General features: G+C 38.5%; 1 protein-coding gene across 1 annotated transcript in view; it reads right to left on the bottom strand.

The window, feature by feature from the left end:
• Window positions 1-20,450, bottom strand: part of LOC127842912 (glycogen debranching enzyme-like) — an 81,112-nt gene that overhangs the window by 49,507 nt on the left and 11,155 nt on the right. The window contains exons 4-13 of the mRNA XM_052372725.1: window positions 18,379-18,934; window positions 17,201-17,309; window positions 16,628-16,745; window positions 15,989-16,201; window positions 13,374-13,513; window positions 9,209-9,396; window positions 6,863-6,986; window positions 5,821-5,984; window positions 4,818-4,919; window positions 4,153-4,338 (exon numbers count right to left, since the gene is read on the bottom strand). Of these exons, the coding sequence (XP_052228685.1) occupies window positions 4,153-4,338; window positions 4,818-4,919; window positions 5,821-5,984; window positions 6,863-6,986; window positions 9,209-9,396; window positions 13,374-13,513; window positions 15,989-16,201; window positions 16,628-16,745; window positions 17,201-17,309; window positions 18,379-18,934 (1,900 nt within the window). The remainder of the gene's footprint in view (window positions 1-4,152; window positions 4,339-4,817; window positions 4,920-5,820; window positions 5,985-6,862; window positions 6,987-9,208; window positions 9,397-13,373; window positions 13,514-15,988; window positions 16,202-16,627; window positions 16,746-17,200; window positions 17,310-18,378; window positions 18,935-20,450) is intronic.

The following is a 20,450-nucleotide window of genomic DNA, read 5'->3' as shown; positions in this document are numbered from 1 at the left end:
GAATGATCGGAGGATTATCCTTCACCAAATGATGATTCTCTGGTAACGAAGAATGACTATCCGCAAAGTCATCACACTGATAATTAAAACTGGAAATAGACCGTAAATAATCACAAGTGACAGGTACATATTGTCCAAAGGAATCTTGACCCCATGTGTCACGCAAAGACAGAGTAGCAACCGGGGTTTTCTAAAGGAATAGTAGTAGATACCCTCGGGGCAGACAAAACAGCCGTTGTGGTGAGATGAACACCAGATTTGAAGGGCTGTAAAATCGGATCAGTCAATGCAACATGTGTTGACATCACACTGGGAACTGGTGCATGGGGTAAGGAGACATTACAATCAGAAATAGGATAGTAATGAGACCGGTCATAAAAGTTGGAATGACAATGCTTCAGTGAAGCTTGTCTATGACCATTATTCCTGTGATGCCGAGATCTAGAACGGCTACGACGCCGCGAGCTAGAACGGCTACGAATAACGTATCCTCGAGTGTCGTTTCCGTGATGATCGAGATGATCGATATTGATCATAACGATGACGGGAATGAGGACTGCTTGATGAATAAGAGCGTGTCTGACGTCTACCTCTATAATCGGAACTAGTCGACGACAAATGTGAATTCGACGACGTAGAAGTGGAATAATCCGAAGAAGAAGAAGAACGTCTGTTCCTGATCGTTGACCGGTGACTAGCAACTGTTGACTGGTTAATGATCGGTGCATGTTGACCGGTGTTCGGTGACCGGTGTAGTATTGACCGGTGACCGGTAGTACTGACCAGTGACCAGACTGGACATCAGTACCAGATGACCAGTGAGTCAGACCGGTAATCAGTAACAGATGACCGGTGACCTGTGCCTGGTGGGTAGGACCGGTCATCAGTAACAGATGAACGGTGACCGGTTAGTCGGACCGGTGACTGGACCGGTCTATGTTGACCAGTGACCGGACCGGTCTCTGTTGACCGGTGACCGGTGGGTCGGACCGGTGACCGGACCGGTCTTCATTGACCGGTGGGTTGGACCGGTGACCAGACCGGTCTCCGTTGACCGGTGGGTCGGACTGTTGACTGGTGACCGGACCGGTCTCCGTTGACCGGTTGGTCGGACCGGTGACCAGAACGGTCCCCGATGACCGGTTGTTGCCTGGACCGGTCCCCGGTGACGTACCGGTCATGACATGACCAGCGTTGTCACCGGATAATGACCGTATGGCGGGTGCCAATTGGTCTGGCATTGGTTGATGTCCTTGACCAATGCCATCAGGCAAAGACCAGCTGACGGTTGTCGCCATATGGTCTGATATTGATCGGACCGGTCCCCGGTGACGTACCGGTCATGACATGACCAGCGTTGTCACCGGATAATGAACGTATGGCGGGTGCCAATTGGTCTGGCATTGGTTGATGTCCTTGACCAATGCCATCAGGCAAAGACCAGCTGACGGTTGTCGCCATATGGTCTGATGTTGATCGGACCGGTCCCCGGTGACGTACCGGTCATGACATGACCAGCGTTGTCACCGGATAATGACCGTATGGCGGGTGCCAATTGGTCTGGCATTGGTTGATGTCCTTGACCAATGCCATCAGGCAAAGACCAGCTGACGGTTGTCGCCATATGGTCTGATGTTGATCGACTTTCCGATGGTAAAGTACGATCGCCATTTTGCCCGGTGACTGATGCTGCAATATGTTATCTGTGGTCTTCAAAGTCACCGAGTATTAATCCACTCTTGTATCTGCGACCATCATGTAGTCGATTATATGAAAGACAAGAGCAAAACATATTCAACAATAAACTGGTCACAGACCAGATTATCATACGGTACATAAAATCATTATTTGCCCATAATGAAAATAATTAACATTCTCTTATTATTACTATAAAAGAGAAAGTCAAAAGTACCTATAACCTATAATACGACTGCCGAAAATTGTAAATTAAACAAAGTTTTATTCAAAACAGATTAAAATTCAAATGACCATAATTTAAATTGTCATATGGAAAGTAAAATCATTATTGCACACAATGGCAAATGATAAACATTCTGTCAATGTATTAGCAGAACACGCTATGCATGATCTTGTAACACATCTGAAGAAAATTTACACAGTACAAATCTTCTCAATTACCTATTGATGAAGATCACGATAAGTACCTGCTCATGTACATGAGCAAGTACAAAATACCCAGCAAAGCTGAAAACAATTAAAGTTATACGCGGTGACTGATGCTGCAATTGATCATCTGACGTCTGCTGTAAAGTCACCGGAAATTTCTCATCTGATGAAGGTTCATCTGCATGTTTTCTGCTTAGAAAACGTTCTGCGATGGATTGCTTTCTGCTACGTCGCATCGTCTCACGCACTACAAACAGACCATTTATGTTCAAAGGAACAATTAGTGCATGACAAACAAGTCTTGTGGAAATCCCACGAAGCCTTAATGTACCTTAAATCGCTAGTTTGTAAACTCATTCTTATTCTGAAAGTAGAACAAAAAGAGAATCCGCATAAGAAAACAATGTAAAAAGAAAAAAATAACTGAAATAATCAGTTAAACAAAGTATTTACAATGTACAAAATTGTCAAAAACTTGTTGACAAAAATCACAAAATCCTCGTGCTCAAATCATGAGCACATGGAAAAAAACGGTAAAAAGTGTCTTAAAAACAATAAATTATCAACAAAATAATACAAGAAAAAATTTCTGAATGAAGCAGAAACGATAAATTATACAATTCATTCATTTCAAACCCAATTCCATCACGCAGAATTTAACTTAAAGTCCAAATTTAAAGCCAATAGAAAATGGCCATCTGCACGGTGTTTTTCCAGAAAAGTAAGATGAGTTACGGTTCTTGATTTCCGGTAAGGTTACATTGTACTATGTTTAACCTGAATCTGTTTTCAGTAGGAGAGGTGGCCGAATTCCGGCACTTGAAGATTTCTGGAGAAGCTAACCCACCTAGAAAGGTATAGCTAGGGATAGCAGGTATGTATTTATGACATTAAAAAGAGTTTTGCATTTGGAAAACTGAACTTAATGCATGTGCCTTAAGTGTTTTTCCAGATTTGCCTGTAAAGATTGTCAGGCTTATCAAGGAAGACACTTTCTGCTCTTATTGTATTTTTGTTTAAAAGAGGTCTCTGGTAAATAAAATCCAATGTAGGTGGAAAGTGTTGTGCCTGAAAGCCTGTGCAAAGGGCACAGGCTAATCTTTTAAGATACTTTATGCATATGCCATAAGCCTTTTTTCCCAGAGCAAGTCTCATATTTATCATCATAATAAATTATCACTTGTAACCAAAAGCAATTAAAACATTCTATCCTAAAAAGGTACACTAGTATCTATATTTTACTTATTTTACTTGATTTTCTAAAAGTACATATTGGCCTGTTTTAATATTTTCTACTTTCCATGACAATCTTTGAAAATTTCAACATAAAATCAAGATTTGCATGACTCAATTCTTTTCTAGGCAATTTTCCATTACTTATGAAGAAAAAGCATATTTCCAAGATTTTTACACACACACAGCCAATGTTGCATGATTTTCCACACAAAGCAAATTTCCCTATGATTGTTCTCCTGATCCTCATGAAACTTGTAATATGGAGAAAACGGCTTGGGAGCCTTTAAGAGGCTTGTACTTACTCCTTTGAGGATAACTTGGTATAGTGATTATGGTGCCCGCCTAGCAACCGGGTAGTCACAGGTTCGATCCCTCTGTGGGTGCGTTCTTTCAAAAAATACATCATGTACTGGTTCTACCCATAAAACAGACTCAAGACCATTTAAATTAGCCTTAGGCTTTCGATGCAATAAGCTAAAATAAATGGGCCATGCTCTGTGAAAAGGGGGTTCCATGCATGTGGGTAAAGTCTCATCCCAGATTAGCCTCTGCAGTCCACACAGGCTAATCAGGGACAACACTGTCCGCCTAAACTGGATTTTTGCTAAAAAGAGACTTTCTTGAAATGAAAAATACCATAAAAGCGGTAAGTGTCGTCCCTGATTAGCCTGTGGGGACTGCACAGGCTAATCTGGGACAACATTTTACGCACATGCATTAAAGCCCTTTTTCACAGAGCACCACTCAAATAGATAAAACATCAAATACACTTATCATTAAGGTATTAACCTGTGAGAAGTTGTGCCTCTCGCTGGCACTGCCAGTGTCCACGTCGCCGGCTCCCAGCATGAAGTGGAGCTTGTTGAGCAGGGTCTTGGCCCGAGTGATTCCAAACGTCTGGTTGATGTAGGGCCGGTCAGGGAAGTCCCAGTCGGCCCAAGACATGTACTTGCGGTCCTCAAGCACTACATCAATCTGGGAAGGGTGTTAGTACATGTATGTCAGCATCCCTCTGTGAAAACTGGGCTTAATGCTATGCCTAAAGTGTCATCCCAGATTAGCCTGTGAAATCTGCACAGGCTAATCAGGGATGACATTTTCTGCCTAAACTGAATTTTTTATCAGAAGTGATTTCCTTTAAAAGCGGAAAGTTTTTTCTCTGATAAGCCTGTGCAGACCAGGACACGTCTTATATGGTCATAGCATAGGCCCATGGGTAATAGGGCATGTGGCTGCGCAAATTATGCAAACAAATTGTAAAATATACAGCAAAAATATTAATATGTCTATTTACAGAAATACATACCACAAGTTGAATTTGAAAATGCTGAATTTGCTTAAAATGTCAACATCAAAAACAACAGTTTAACACTGTTATATTAAATTAAAAAATTGGTGGCCAATAAAGACTAACAACAAAAGCATCAATGATCGAGTGAACAAGGAATGCTTACATGATGGGGGACCATCTGATCATAACCACGGTTACTGCCGGTTGCACAACACGCCATAGCAACCAGGGCAGAATTTGGAAGCATATCAAAAGCTGACCTCAACTGGAATACAGCATGGGTAAATATGAAATGAACTTTTTTTTATGCAAATAAATTATACATAGTTCTGTCATGAAATCGAATAAGGGAACATTACTGAATTGTAGCATATAACACTAGTGTGATATAATACGGTTATTTAATAAAAATTTTGTACAACACGGTGACATATTTAAATGAGTACACATCTGACACACAATATTGGACTAGCCAACAGGTGAGGCCAATTTGAGCATGCCAGCAGCGTACGAGTCCCAGAGGCTTACAGTGTAGTTACATAACAAGAAATGTGTTTGTCAGAAACACATGTGTTTGTCAGAAACACCATGTCCCCTACTGCGCCTTTTTGAAGCTATATATTTGACATTTGACCTTGAAGGATGACCTTGACCTTTCACCACTCAAAAAGTGCGGCTCCATGAGATACACATGCATGCCAAATATCAATTTGGTATCTTCAATATTGCCAAAGTATTCATAAAATGAGCGATTTTGGCCACATATTCTTGACCTCTGACCTTGAAGGATGACCTTGACCTTTCACCACTCAAAATGTGCGGCTCCATGAGATACACATGCATGCCAAATATCAAGTTGCTATCTTCAATATTGCAAAAGTATTCATAAAATGAGCGATTTTGGCCACATATATTTGACCTCTGACCTTGAAGGATGACCTTGACCTTTCACCACTCAAAATGTGCAGCTCCATGAGATACAAATGCATGCCAAATATCAAGTTGCTATCTTGAATATTGAAAAAGTTATTGCAAATGTTAAAGTTGGAGCAAACAGACCAATGTACAGACCAACAGACAGGGCAAAAACAATATGTCCCCCACTATAGTGGGTGGGGGACATAAAAACCACTAACTATGACGGGCGACAGATTATAAACACTTACCGTGACGGGCGATTGGTTATCATGGGTCTGATCATAGAAAAGGGCATGTGCCATAGAGGGGACCAGGGGTTTCAATCGGGGCTGAATGAAGGCACCTACAGGTTGGCCCCCATACCTGTGGATCAGACCTCCAAGGTCATGGCTGCTTTTGGCTGAGAGGGCCTCTACAAACATTTGAATATGAGATGTGCTCAGGGAAAATGGGGCTTAATGAACATGCATAGTGTCGTCTAAGATTAGCCTGTGAAGTCCGCTCAAACTAATCAGGGACGACACTTTCTGCATTTATCGTAATTTTGTTTAAAGGAACAAATCTGATAGTGTTGAAAAGTTTCATCCATGATTATGTGCATGCATAAAGCCCAGTATTCGCAGAGAGGCTCATGTGGTTGTCACCTCTTGAACAATTTAGAAGTATTTCACACACACATAGACATAACAGGCACCATGTTATTGGTGGTTTACCAACATTTTGGTACCTGAATGTCCCATTTAAGCAAAATGACTGGTCAGTCTCAAGAGGCTCTTTAAATACATTTGAGATATGAAAATAACTAACAAAAAACTGAATGCAGTTATTTTGAACACTATTTACAGGGGTGTCAATTTACCGAAATCTAAAATCCTGAAATTCATCCTAGAATTTGGGGACCAGAGTCAAAAGAGTTTTAATGATTCATTAAATTATGTTTCCTTTGTAAACAATATGCCAAAGGTCAATAATTTGTGTCAAAGAGTGACATTTTGTGACAAGAATGCTTAAAATAACCAAAACAATCATCTGATTTATATCAATATCAAAAGTTTTCCTTGAGGGCTTAAATCCTGAATTCAGGAATAATCCTGAAAATTGACACCTCTGTATTTATCAAAATTCCACAAATATTATACGTTTATTTTGAGTCTTAAGTTATTCATAATTTTTTTACTTTTTATATTAAATGCAATAAGACGTCTGGAGGACTATGAGATTTCACTGTATATCTATTTAATTGAGTAACACCCAAAACAGATAAAATTACAATACAAAGCAAGACTTTACCTCTAATTAGTGAGTTGATTCCGAGTTTATTAATGAAGAGATTATCAAGACCTTCATGGGCAGTGAAGAGTTCAGCGACGACATAGAGGTCAGGACGTATCTTTCTTGCCACATCTAACATGTACTGTGGGAGAGAGACTATAACATGCATGCAGATGAAAACATTTCAACTGCAAGAAAAAGAGTAACAATGACTTTGAAAAAAGTAGCAGCCAGGGATGTTAATCTTAAAGCTCTGTAGGTAGATCAGCAATAAGTTATCAAAAGTAATGCTTATTTACAGAGATTTAATGAAAATTTGTTAGTCTTAATGTTGTACGTGAAATGAATACCTTAATTTATTAACGAGATAAACTGTATCCAGACACCAGTTAAGTGAGCAAATAGATATAAGCTGTGCTCTGTGAAAACGGGGTTAAGTGCATGTGCTTAAAGTGTTGTCCCAGATTAGCCTGTGCAGTCCACACAGGCTTATTAGGGACAACACTTCCCGCTTGTATTATATTTTTCATTTCTCTTCTTAGCAAAGTAGACAGAAAGTGTCGTCCCTGATTAGACTTAACAGACCTATCTGGGACGACACTTTAAGCACAAGCATTAAATCAACTTTTCATAGAGCACAGCCCAAATCTAGTCTGTGACGCATACCAAATATGCACATGTCCCCCTCATTAAAAACATTTGTATCCAGATTCATTTCTTTGCTGAAAAATAGGCTTTTTTTAAAGTAGCATTGTAGTTGCTGCAAATATTTTTTTAGACCAAAATCTTAGTAAATTGTGGAGTCTGTTTTTTTATCTTTTCTAATATTGATCACAAAACAAGACATGGTTTAAACTTGGCATACAAAACCAAGAGTGCCACTAGGGCCCTTGACAAAGATTTTGTCCATTTAAACATTTTACCTGAGTTTCACCAAGACTAAGCCAAATTTGTGACCTCTGATATGGTAACGAGCTGAAAAAGGATGCTAACAAGGTTTTTCTAAGAACTGATATGGTGACCTAGTTTTAAATCACACTTGACCCAGATCTTAACATTTTATTTTTTTATAAATAAAATGCAACATTTAGTAAGTTTCCCTATGCAGCTCTTTGGCTTGAACCTAAGTTAATATAATATGACAACTTGACAACTTATCAATTTTAAAGTATCTTGAAGCAAAAAATCAAATACACCAATTTCCAACTAGAGCTTTGTCACAGACATGACGAATACCCCCACATGCCGCATTGAGACAGAATATTTTGCATGTTGTCTTCACAAAAAACAGTGGACACCATGCTCAATGTTTAAAACGCACTAAATGACCCCATGACCTAGTTTTTGACCCGGCATGGCCCATGTTCGAACTTGACCTACACATCATCTAGATACAACTTCTGACCAAGTGTGGTGAAGATCAGATAAAAACTACTTGAATTAGAGAGCGGACACCATGCTGAATGTGTAAAACGTACTAAGTGACCCTGTGACCTAGTTTTTGTCCAGGCATGACCCATATTCATACTTGACCTAGACATAATCTAGATACAACTTCTGACCAAGTTTGGTGAAGATCGGATGAAAATTACTTGAATTAAAGAGCGGACACCATGCTCAATGTTTAAAACGCACTAAGTGACCCAGTAACCTAGTTTTTGACCCGGCATGTCCCATATTCGAACTTGACCTAGACATCATCTACATACAACATCTGACTAATTTTGGTGAAGATCGGATTAAAACAACTTGAATTAGAGAGCGGACACTTAATACGGACCGACTGACCAACCGACAGACAGACCGACAGACAGACAGACAAGCTCACTCATATATACTCCTAAACTTCGTTTGAAGGGGTATAAATGAAGAATTCACAACGCGAAGTTTTTCAATTTCAGGCTTTTTCGTGCACAATTTTCCCAATTGGTAAAAAAATGCTGTTCACCTAGATATGTCAAGCCAGATTTTGAACACTATATATCATTATTGTCAAAATTTCCAATTTAAGTTTTTTAGATTTGACCTTTTGACCCAGTTTTTTACCAAATCTGAACCGAATTTGAACTAGGGCTTGTTACTGTCTCGATAAATTTTCTGATAAAATTTCATCAAAATTGAGCAAAGTCTGCAGTGTCTACAATGGTAACTAGCTGAATGTGGCATACAATTCAAACCAATGAAACACAATGCCTTACATAGAGTGGCCACAATACCTCATCTAGAACACTTCATGCTAAGCGAGTAAACAATTGGCTTGCATTATAAATTGAACCTACTTGTACATGGCAACTTAGGCTACAGCATATAACAAATATTAAAAACTGTCGGATAAAATTATATTTTTGCAAATTGTCCACTGACCTCTGCCACATGTAGCGGTGTGCTGTGACAGTTGTCAAGGCGCACTCCGTGGAACATACGTGCAGTCATCTCTGTGTATGTCTTCATTCTGTCCCAGAGGTAGGGGCAGTCCTCTGGCTTGTTGCCATAGCGAAGTTTGGCACTGTCTCCCCAGCCGACCAGCTCACGACGCAAGTATACATTGGAGCCTGAAGTGTTGGACATATAGCAATACTATGGATTCATTTGAGCTTACTTCACATTTGAGCCTGAAGTGTTGGATATATAGCAATACTATGGATTTATTTGAGCTTACTTCACATTGGAGCCTGAAGTGTTGGATATATAGCAATACTATGGATTCATTTGAGCTTACTTCACATTTGAGCCTGAAGTGTTGGATATATAGCAATACTATGGATTTATTTGAGCTTACTTCACATTGGAGCCTGAAGTGTTGGACATATAGCAATACTATGGATTCATTTGAGCTTACTTCACATTTGAGCCTGAAGTGTTGGATATATAGCAATACTATGGATTTATTTGAGCTTACTTCACATTTGAGCCTGAAGTGTTGGATATATAGCAATACTATGGATTCATTTGAGCTTACTTCACATTTGAGCCTGAAGTGTTGGATATATAGCAATACTATGGATTTATTTGAGCTTACTTCACATTGGAGCCTGAAGTGTTGGACATATAGCAATACTATGGATTCATTTGAGCTTACTTCACATTTGAGCCTGAAGTGTTGGACATATAGCAATACTATGGATTTATTTGAGCTTACTTCACATTGGAGCCTGAAGTTTTGGACATATAGCAATACTATGGATTTATTTGAGCTTACTTCACATTGGAGCCTGAAGTTTTGGACATACTGTGAAACCATTATTAATCGTCAGGCATTAATTTTCATAAATTTCGTCAGTCGACCGATCGGCGAATTTAAGATCCTAACGAACAATCATGCTCTATGTTTGAACAAAAACAAACACTAAGTTGAACAATATTTTAAAACTTTACCGTAGACATGAGGCATTAAATTCCAACATAATCCATGCACACATTCACTGCTGTTTCGTAATCAAGATTAATCCGGTTTTGACACAAAGGGATGTAGATTACACAAGGTACTTAACTGACACGTTACACTTCTTTAAAACGCGTGTGCAGTACAGCTGTATCGAATGCGTTGACTACGTTTATGTAGAATGGTAATGAATTAGCGCTAATTGTTTATAACTTTATTACCCATTAGGTGCATTGTGTTTTTCAGGGGTGTTGCATATTAGCCATCACGCAGCGAATGCCGATGAAAGACAATAAACCAAATGAAAAGATGACGATGTGTGATCAACATGCGTATTTATCACAAATTAATAAAGAATATTTTAATTTCTGTTTGTTGTTTGTGTTTAACCACACTTATTACTATTTTATATGTATCAATTTATTTATTTTTAAATTATTGACATTATTGATTTATATACCGGTAGTTTAATTTTTAAGAACAAACACACACATAGAGTTTATAATTTTAATGTTGATATCAGGATAAAAAGTGACATTTGAGACCAGTTACTTTTCTTAAAATTATCAAAAATGTACGCTTGAAACTTTATTGAAAAGTGACAAAATAATTTCCTAACACTAGTTATTACCCATATTGTTCACACCTTCCCTAATTGGTGCCGATAAAGGTACGATTGTTATCAGTATGGCAATTATAATAATAGAATAAGACTTATTGGCAATTGGCTTCGTTGTTAAAAACACTCGTTAACGGTTACTAGTATTCGATCCCACTTGTCCGCTAATCATAACAATGAACGTTTGAATGGCATACATTAAGAGGGTCCTTTACTGTCCCTTGATAACAAAAGACTAGTTAAAGGGATCTTTTCACGGTTTGCTAAATTGACAAAATTGAAAAAAGTTGTTTCAGATTCACAAATTTTCGGTTTAGTTATGATATTTGTGAGGAAACAGTATTACTGAGCATTTTCCATGGTCTAATATAGCCATTATATGCATCTTTTTACGATATAAAATCCTAAAAATTATAAAGCGTTGCAACGCGAAACGATTGAATAATTTGGAGAGTTTTGTTGTTGTCTTTTAATTTTGTGAAACTACGAAGACTGCTTATATAATGTATAAAATACGACTTCTATGTATGCTTGGCAGAATAGCTCAGTTGGCTAATGCGTTTTTACTTCAGGATGCCGGGGGTCGCTGGTTCGAGCCCTGCTGCGGGCTACTTTTTTTTCCCTTTTTAAATTTAATTTTTGATTTTTCACTTGAGCTTTTAAAATTTAATGTTTACATTTATCAATATATAGCATTTAATGGCAAACTTCAAAACATGCCAAAATCTGTGAAAAGGCCCCTTTAATTGGCATGTGACAAACAGGCCCCACCTCCTGCAGTGATTCTCAAGTGTGTTCCCGCATTCGTACCACGATTTTTCGCAACTGCGATTGATCGCGAATATGTATTACACACAATTTGGATATTGACTGACACATTTTTTTTTTAATTCAAAATCAGAAATCGGCGAATTTAAGTGCTGACGAAATCGTCATTTTTATAAAAATGACGAAATTTTGTGCTGTCGAAAATAAATGGTTTCACAGTATAGCAATACTATGGATTTATTTGAGCTTACTTCACATTGGAGCCTGAAGTGTTGGACATATAGCAATACTATGGATTTATTTGAGCTTACTTCACATTGGAGCCTTAAGTGTTGGAAATATAGCAATACTATGGATTCATTTGAGCTTACTTCACAATGGAGCCTGAAGTGTTGGAAATACATGTATAGCAATACTATGGATTCATTTGAGCTTACTTCACATTGGAGCATAAAGTGTTGGAAATATAGCAAAACTATGGATTCATTTGAGCTTACTTCACATTGGAGCCTAAAGTGTTGGAAATATAGCAATACTATGGATTCATTTGAGCTTACTTCACATTGGAGCCTGAAGTGTTGGAAATATAGCAATACTATGGATTCATTTGAGCTTACTTCACATTGGAGCCTGAAGTGTTGGACATATAGCAATACTATGGATTCATTTGAGCTTACTTCACATTGAAGCCTGAAGTGTTGGACATATAGCAATACTATGGATTTATTTGAGCTTACTTCACATTGGAGCCTTAAGTGTTGGAAATATAGCAATACTATGGATTCATTTGAGCTTACTTCACAATGGAGCCTGAAGTGTTGGAAATACATGTATAGCAATACTATGGATTCATTTGAGCTTACTTCACATTGGAGCCTAAAGTGTTGGAAATATAGCAAAACTATGGATTCATTTGAGCTTACTTCACATTGGAGCCTAAAGTGTTGGAAATATAGCAATACTATGGATTCATTTGAGCTTACTTCACATTGGAGCCTGAAGTGTTGGAAATATAGCAATACTATGGATTCATTTGAGCTTACTTCACATTGGAGCCTGAAGTGTTGGACATATAGCAATACTATGGATTCATTTGAGCTTACTTCACATTGGAGCCTGAAGTGTTAGACATATAGCAATAATATTCATTTGAGCTTACTTCACATTGGAGCCTTAAGTGTTGGACATATAGCAATACTATGGATTTATTTGAGCTTACTTCACATTGGAGCCTGAAGTGTAGTACATATAGCAATACTATGGATTCATTTGAGCTTACTTCTGGGAAAACGGGGCTTATATCATGTGCGTAAATAGTGGTCCAAGATTAGCTTGTGCCGTCCATTCAGGCTTACCAGGGATTACTCTTTCTGCCTCTATAACAATTTTGCTAAGAGGAGACTTTCTTTTTTTTAAATATTATAAAAGCGGAAAGGCAAATTTGTGTTTTTGTATTTTTTTATTTAATTTCCGAAATTAGGACCTTACATATTTTTACAATTTCTCGGCTTAGAAACTCCTAGAAAAATGCAGCTCACATCATTACAAAGTGTTTTCTCCGCCTATGCAATAAAACCCAAGCTCATTTATATTCATAAAGAAATCATGCATGCAAATATAAATAAAGAGAACCATCAGTCATGACCTTGAGCTTTCAGTGGGAAGAGCATAGTAAAGGTATAGATTGTTATTGTGAAGGAAATATAAACGGTACAAACAAAACAATCTTAGCTATTTGGAGTGCATGAGAATAAACAAACCTGGCTCTGCAAAGTTCTTCAAGGGATCATCATTCATGACCCAGCCATTGCAGGCAAAAATGTACTTGGCAGAATCCCCATACATGAATCCCTCCTCTGCAGCCAGCGATCTCTGATACTTCTCAGGTACGATGAAGTAACTGGTAAAACAAAACCCAACATTTAAATACACACAGATGCCCCTGGTTTTAATTAAGGACCAAATGAACTTCGTTATGTGAAAACTTGGCTTTATACATGTGCGTAAATGTTGTTGCAGCTTAGCCTGTACAGTCCACACAGGTCAATCAGGTATAACACATTCCGCTTTGACGGGAATTTTGTTTACAAAAGACTTTCTACAAACGCACAATTCCGTAAAAGCAGAGAGCGTCCTTCCTGATTATCCAGAGTGGGCTGGGAAGGCTGATCTCAGACAACACTTCACGCATATGCATCGAGCCCAATTGTCCCAGAAAAAGGCTCAAATTAGATAAAGGTCACTCTTTATAAACTTCCTTTTTTACATGCAAACATTTGCTTCGCATTAATGTTTCTAGGTGTTTTGTATGAGAAATGTACTTTCTTTTGTGTTTTCATTAAATTTATTCACAAAACATTAGGATTAACAAGAAACCATTGGAGACGGGTGATGCTCCCCAAGGTTTTTTTTTGTCACAATATTGCACTATATATTCAGATAACAGGAAACGTTTTGAGGGGCATAACTTTGGACAAAATAATACGATGGATGGTTTAGCAACTTAAAAATTTCAAAGGGCCATAACTCTCTAAATAAATCATCTAACCAGAACCCACTAATAACATGTGCATCTCCTCAAGGTAGTTAAGCTTCCCATAAAGCTTTATTGTATTCCAGTCAGTAGTTGGGGAGAAATAACCCGGACAAGAATTGCACTATATGTACAGTTTATAGAAAATTTCAAAGGGCCATAACTCTGTGAAAAATTATCCAACCATAACCCACTGATAATATGCACATCTCCTCTTGGTAGTGAAGTTTCCTATAAAGTTTCATTGAATTCCAGTCATTAGTTGCTGAGAAATAGCCCGGTCAAGAATTGCACTATATGTTCAGTTAATGGAAAATTTCAAAGGGCCATAACTCTGTGAAAAATCATCCGACCAGAACCCGCTGATAATATGCACATCTCCTCTTAGTAGTGAAGCTTCCCATAAAGTTTCATTGAATTCCGGTCATTAGTTGCTGAGAAATAGCCCAAACAAGAATCGCACTATATGTACAGTTAATGGAAAATTTAAAAGGGCCATTACTCTGTGAAAAATCATCCGACCAGAACCCGCTGATAATATGCACATCTCCTCTTGGTAGTAAAGCTTCCCATAAAGTTTCATTGAATTCCGGTCATTAGTTGCTGAGAAATAGCCCGGACAAGAATTGCACTATATGTACAGTTAAAGGAAAATTTCAAAGGGCCATAACTCTGTAACAAATCATCCGACCAGAACCCGCTGATATTATGCACATTTCCTTTTAGTAGTGAAGCTTCCCATAAAGTTTCATTGAATTCCAGTCATTAGTTGCTGAGAAATAGCCCGGACAAGAATTGCACTATATGTACAGTTAATGAAAAATTTCAAAGGGCCATAACTCTGTGAAAAATCATCCGACCAGAACCCGCTGATAATATGCACATCTCCTCTTGGTAGTGAAGCTTCCCATAAAGTTTAATTGAATTCCACTCATTAGATGCTGAGAAATAGCCCGGACAAGAATTGCACTATATGTACAGTTAATGGAAATTTTCAAAGGGCCATAACTCTGTGAAAAATCATCCGACCAGAACCCGCTGATGATATGCACATCTCCCCTTGGTAATGAAGCTTCCCATAAAGTTTCATTGAATTCCAGTCATTAGTTGCTGAGCAATAGCCCGGACAAAAATTGTGCACGGACCGACACACGGGCACACGGACGGACGGACGGACAGACGAAGCGGCGACTATATGCTCCCCCCCAAATTTTTGGGGGGAGCATAAAAATCATCCGACCAGAACCGGCTGATAATATGCACATCTCCCCTTGGTAGTGAAGCTTCCCATAAAGTTTCATTGAATTCCGGTCATTTGTTGCTGAGAAATAGCCCGGACAAGCATTGCACTATATGTACAGTTAATGGAAAATTTCAAAGGGCCATAACTCTGTAAAAAATCATCCGACCAGAACTGGCTGATAATATGCACATCTCCTCCTGGTAGTGAAGCTTCCCATAAAGTTTAATTGAATTCCGGTCATTAATTGCTGAGAAATAGCCTGGACAAGAATTGCACTATATGTACAGTTAATGGAAAATTTTAAAGGGCCATAACTCTGTGAAAAATCATCCAACCAGAACCCGCTGATAATATGCACATCTCCTCTTGGTAGTGAAGCTTCCCATAAAGTTTCATTGAATTCCCGTCATTAGCTGCTGAGAAATAGCCCGGACAAAAATTGTGCATGGACGGACACACGGACAGATGAAGCGGCGACTATATGCTCCCCCAAAAAAATTTTGGGGGAGCATAAAAAAGACTTCATCAACCAATTCATAGTTTATACACACAAAGATTGCGTGCAAAAGTGTTACAGAACAAAAACATTCCATGCTCACTCGTGCATCAACGGATGTTTCTTGGAAACCTTCTCATGTTTCGGACCAGCAGGATTGAGGAACCGATAGCGAGCGTTGGCTATGAAGTTGTTAACTGCGGTGTTCAAGTGATCTAGCAGGGCGTTCACCCGCTCCGAGTTCATGGCCTCCACGTCACAGCGTAGACTCTGACAGCAGGCCTGGATCCTCTCAGTACGACTAGACATACCCGGCCTGAAGGTAAGCTGCCTTTGTTAGTTTGCATTTGTTGATATTTGTTAATATGGATATGTTGATGTTTGTTAGTTTGTTTGGATTTATTGACGTTTGTTCGTATTGTTGTATGTTTCTGTAGATTCATTTATGTTTGTCTCTTAATTTGCTTGTTTCTTTTGATTGTTGGTGTTTTTTTACACTAACGTATTTAAGTCATACCATATTGTATCACAGCAGTTAGTTGACATGCTAACACTTCATATAAGTGCATGTAATTTTGTCGGTAATGGATAACTGGCCCACTTTAATAAGAGGTAAGGAGAGAGTGAATTTAAGTTTTCTTTGCCATCATTTTACTTTCCTGTAATATCTTCAATCATTAAGATTTGTTGGCCATCATTTTACTTTCCTGTAATTTCTTCTAGGATTGTACCGATTGTTTACCTGTCAATATTGTAGATTTTGAGGGCAGCATCCATGTCAATTCTGCACTGATGTCTCTGGAACTGAGGATCTTGTATGATGGAAATGCTGCGGGCATTTGTGGAGATACACCTGTTCTCTGAAAATCACATTTAATCGCTTTAAAACTTATACTGCAGTTATTATCAATATATTGTGTTTTATCTACCAGAGCGTTAGGATTCCAACTTAACAACTTACTATCTATGAATATGCAGTGTCATTGAAGGTGTTGGAAGGTTAATGTCTAAGTACTTCATCTTTTACCATTCATTTTACAAGTATTATCCACAGCACATAATACAAGGGAGCCTCTCTCTTCAGAAATGAGGTTAACATATTTGTGCACGCAGTGTTGTTCTAGATTAGCCTAATCGGTGAGTACAGGCTTATAATAGACAACACTTTCTGCTTTTATGGTATTTTTAGGTTGAAGGAAGTCTTTACACTTTACGCCTATGCGTTCAACTCCCATATTCAAAGAGTGAAGCTATTTCTGTCTTATTTCAAGTAAACTGAATGCATACCATTACAACTAAACAACATGCAAGATACCTTCAATGCCATGTCTGAATCTCCTGACTATGTCTTCTACATTCACTACAAAGAACTCGTGCATTTTGTGACTAGGCAATATCTCATGATGCAGCACTTCTTTAATTCTCTGAAACACAACAAGGATGTTTTTGTTTACAACTTTAAGCATCAGGTTGAAGTAAATTTGTTGAAGCATACAGATAAATAAGAACATAATAAAAATAGGTAACTGACATTGTGTGCAAATTTAGTTCCAGATTAGCCTTTGCAGTCTGCACCGGCTAACCAGGACCAACGCTTCACACCTTAACTTGATTTCCACCAAAAAGAGACTGCCTTTAGCAAAAAAAAACATAAAAGCATAAATTGTTGTCCCTGATTAGCCTGTGTGGAATGCGCATGCATTAAGCCCCATTTTCAAACATGGAGGCTCATATATCTGAAATCAAGTCAGTTTTTCAGGGTTTTTTTTGGCCCGATTTTATAGCCGAAATTCGGCTATGTTCCCAATCCCAATAAGTATACTTTTTTCCCAAAATGTGGCAAAAAATTCCCAATTTCCAAAAAAAAAAAAAAAAAAAAAAAAAAAATTCTTTTTTTTTTTTTAGAAAGAAGTGTCTTATGCGTATTTTATCTCAATTTTAATTCAATTACATCTAACAAAGTATTTTATGATTTTGTTCTTTTAATTTTAATGATAATAAAGTGTTATATCAAATTTAGTATTTCCCTAATTAGTGGACTTTTTGTGTGGAAAAAAAAGGCTAATGAATTAATTTTCCCAATTTTATGAAAATGCCGATAAAATTCCCAATTCCAAAGCCATGGGCTATCTTCCCAAAAAGTGGAAAAAAAAACCTGTTTTTGTTTGAACTTTGCCTTGAATTTTTTGTGTATCAATTTCCTTTGGACCAAAGAAATAGCTACCCCAACGACTTCAAAAATGGTCACTTAAGTTTGATCTCTTTATCCTGTAGAACATGTTAAGCGTTTAAAATAACAATTGAAGAAGCTAGCTACTTAAGGCAAACAAAATAAGTGGCATTGATATGGTGAATATTGTGGGAGCTACTAAAGGCTGACATTAGAAAGTCATTGGTGTAGTGAAAATGGGGGGGGGGGCTCTCAAAAGCACTAAGAAACTGTTCTTCCCTAGAAAAAAAATGGACTTGAGAATGTACATGCTAGCAACTCACCGTGAGGGTGCCCTCATCCTTGATGACAGGGGGTATTCCCCGATGTGTCCATTTTCCCTCCACTACCTCCATGCTGAAATGAGAGAGTATCCGATCCAAGAGGAACGCAGGCTTCAGATGGGGCGAGTTCTCCAGATTGTAGCCACATTCAGGATGCTCCATAAGCCAGGGGCTGTTGTCGGCACTATGGTTGTACACGAGATCAGTCATACAAAGCACCTTCCACTCCTGATTCATCTTCCTCATCAGTCTCTCCACGTCCTCAAAGGTGCTTTGCCGACCGTGGTTCGCGAACATCGGATTCAGCTGGAGCTGGTCTTTAATCGAATACGAGGAATTGGAAGTTCCGAGTGCCTGAATGGGCGTCAGGTGTATAAGATTGTATTCAGTTGCCTTGGCAACATATAATCGTCCCTCCCATTCGTGGAACGGACCCAGGCATTTGGCAAGGACTGACTGGCACTGTAGGCAATCCATGGTGAGCTGCTCGTCTCCTGTACCCACTGACAATGTGGGGTCCACAAGGAAGTACCCATGCCCGTTGGCATTGTGACCACTGGAATGAGTAGCAGTCAATTATCATTTAAACTGTATTATGCATATATTATTATAAAATATCAGGACCTGGTGTGTTTGTTGCTGAGAAATAAAACCTTTGACATTATTTCACAATGAATTAAAGTCAAAACACCTTTGAATTGGAATTTATATAAAACAAGCAAATTTGTTGAATTGATATCCCCTGCAAATATGCTTCTGGACACTAAAGTTTCATATTTGACACTCAAAAAAGCATTTTTTCAAGATACAAAGGGCCATAACTCCATTAATAACAGATGGTGTACAATGCCATTTGGCGTGCATCATCCTCTTATCCATATACATGTATATATACTCACACCAAGTTTCAATGAAATTGGCCAAAGCACTTCCAAGAAATGGCTGCCGACACACAAAAAATGCATTTTTTCAAGATACAAAGGGCCATAACTCCGTTATTAACAGATGGTGTACAATGCCATTTGGCGTGCATCATCCTCTTATCCATATATATACTCATACCAAGTTTCAATGAAATCCACCAAAGCACTTCCAAGATATGGCTCCGGACGGACGGAAAGACAGACGGAAAGACGGAAGGACGGACAGACAACGCCAAACAATATCTCTCCGCCTATAGCGGGGAATAATAAAGTCAATACAAAATAAATACATAGAAGCCTTAAGAATTTCTAAGAATAGAATATATATAAAAACAAGAGCCCCGCATAACGGGTGCCACGCTCGACCGCGAAAGCTTGTCAGAATTTTTTTTTTTTTTAAGAGGTCACAGTGACCTTGACCTTTGACCTAGTGACCCAAAATGGGTGTGGCGTGTAGAACTCATCAAGGTGCATCTACATATGAAGTTTCAAAGTTGTAGGTGGAAGCACTTTGATTTTAGAAGCAATGTTAAGGTTTAAGCACGACGCCTACGGCGGACGAGCTGGCTATGACAATAGCTCGGGTTTTCTCCAATGAAGCAATGTTAAGGTTTTTGTAAAGTTTTATATTAGAGGTCACAGTGACATTGACCTTTGACCTAGTGACCCAAATATGGGTGTGGCATGTAGAACTCATCAACTACATATGAATTTTCAAAGTTGTAGGTGGAAGCACTGTGATTTTAGAGCCTATGTTACAGTTTGATATTAGAGGTCACAGTGACCTTGACCTTTGACCTAGTGACCCAAAAATGGGTGTGGCATGTAGAACTCATCAAGGTGCATCTACATATGAAGTTTCAAAGTTGTAGGTGGAAGCACTTTAATTTTAGAGCCTATGTTGAAGTTTGATATTAGAGGTCACAGTGACCTTGACCTTTGACCTAGTGACCCAAAAATGGGTGTGGCGTGTAGAACTCATCAAGGTGCATCTACATATGAAGTTTCAAAGATGTAGGTGGAAGCACTTTGATTTTAGAGCCAATGTTAAGGTTTAAGCACGACGCCTACGGCGGACGAGCTGGCTATGACAATAGCTCGGGTTTTCTCCAAAAACAGCCTCGCTAAAAATTACTGTTTCATAGTGTG

Source organism: Dreissena polymorpha, chromosome 8 (genome assembly GCF_020536995.1).
Source record: "Dreissena polymorpha isolate Duluth1 chromosome 8, UMN_Dpol_1.0, whole genome shotgun sequence".
Lineage (NCBI taxonomy): Eukaryota > Metazoa > Mollusca > Bivalvia > Myida > Dreissenidae > Dreissena > Dreissena polymorpha.
This window is presented reverse-complemented; position numbering and strand designations above follow the sequence as displayed.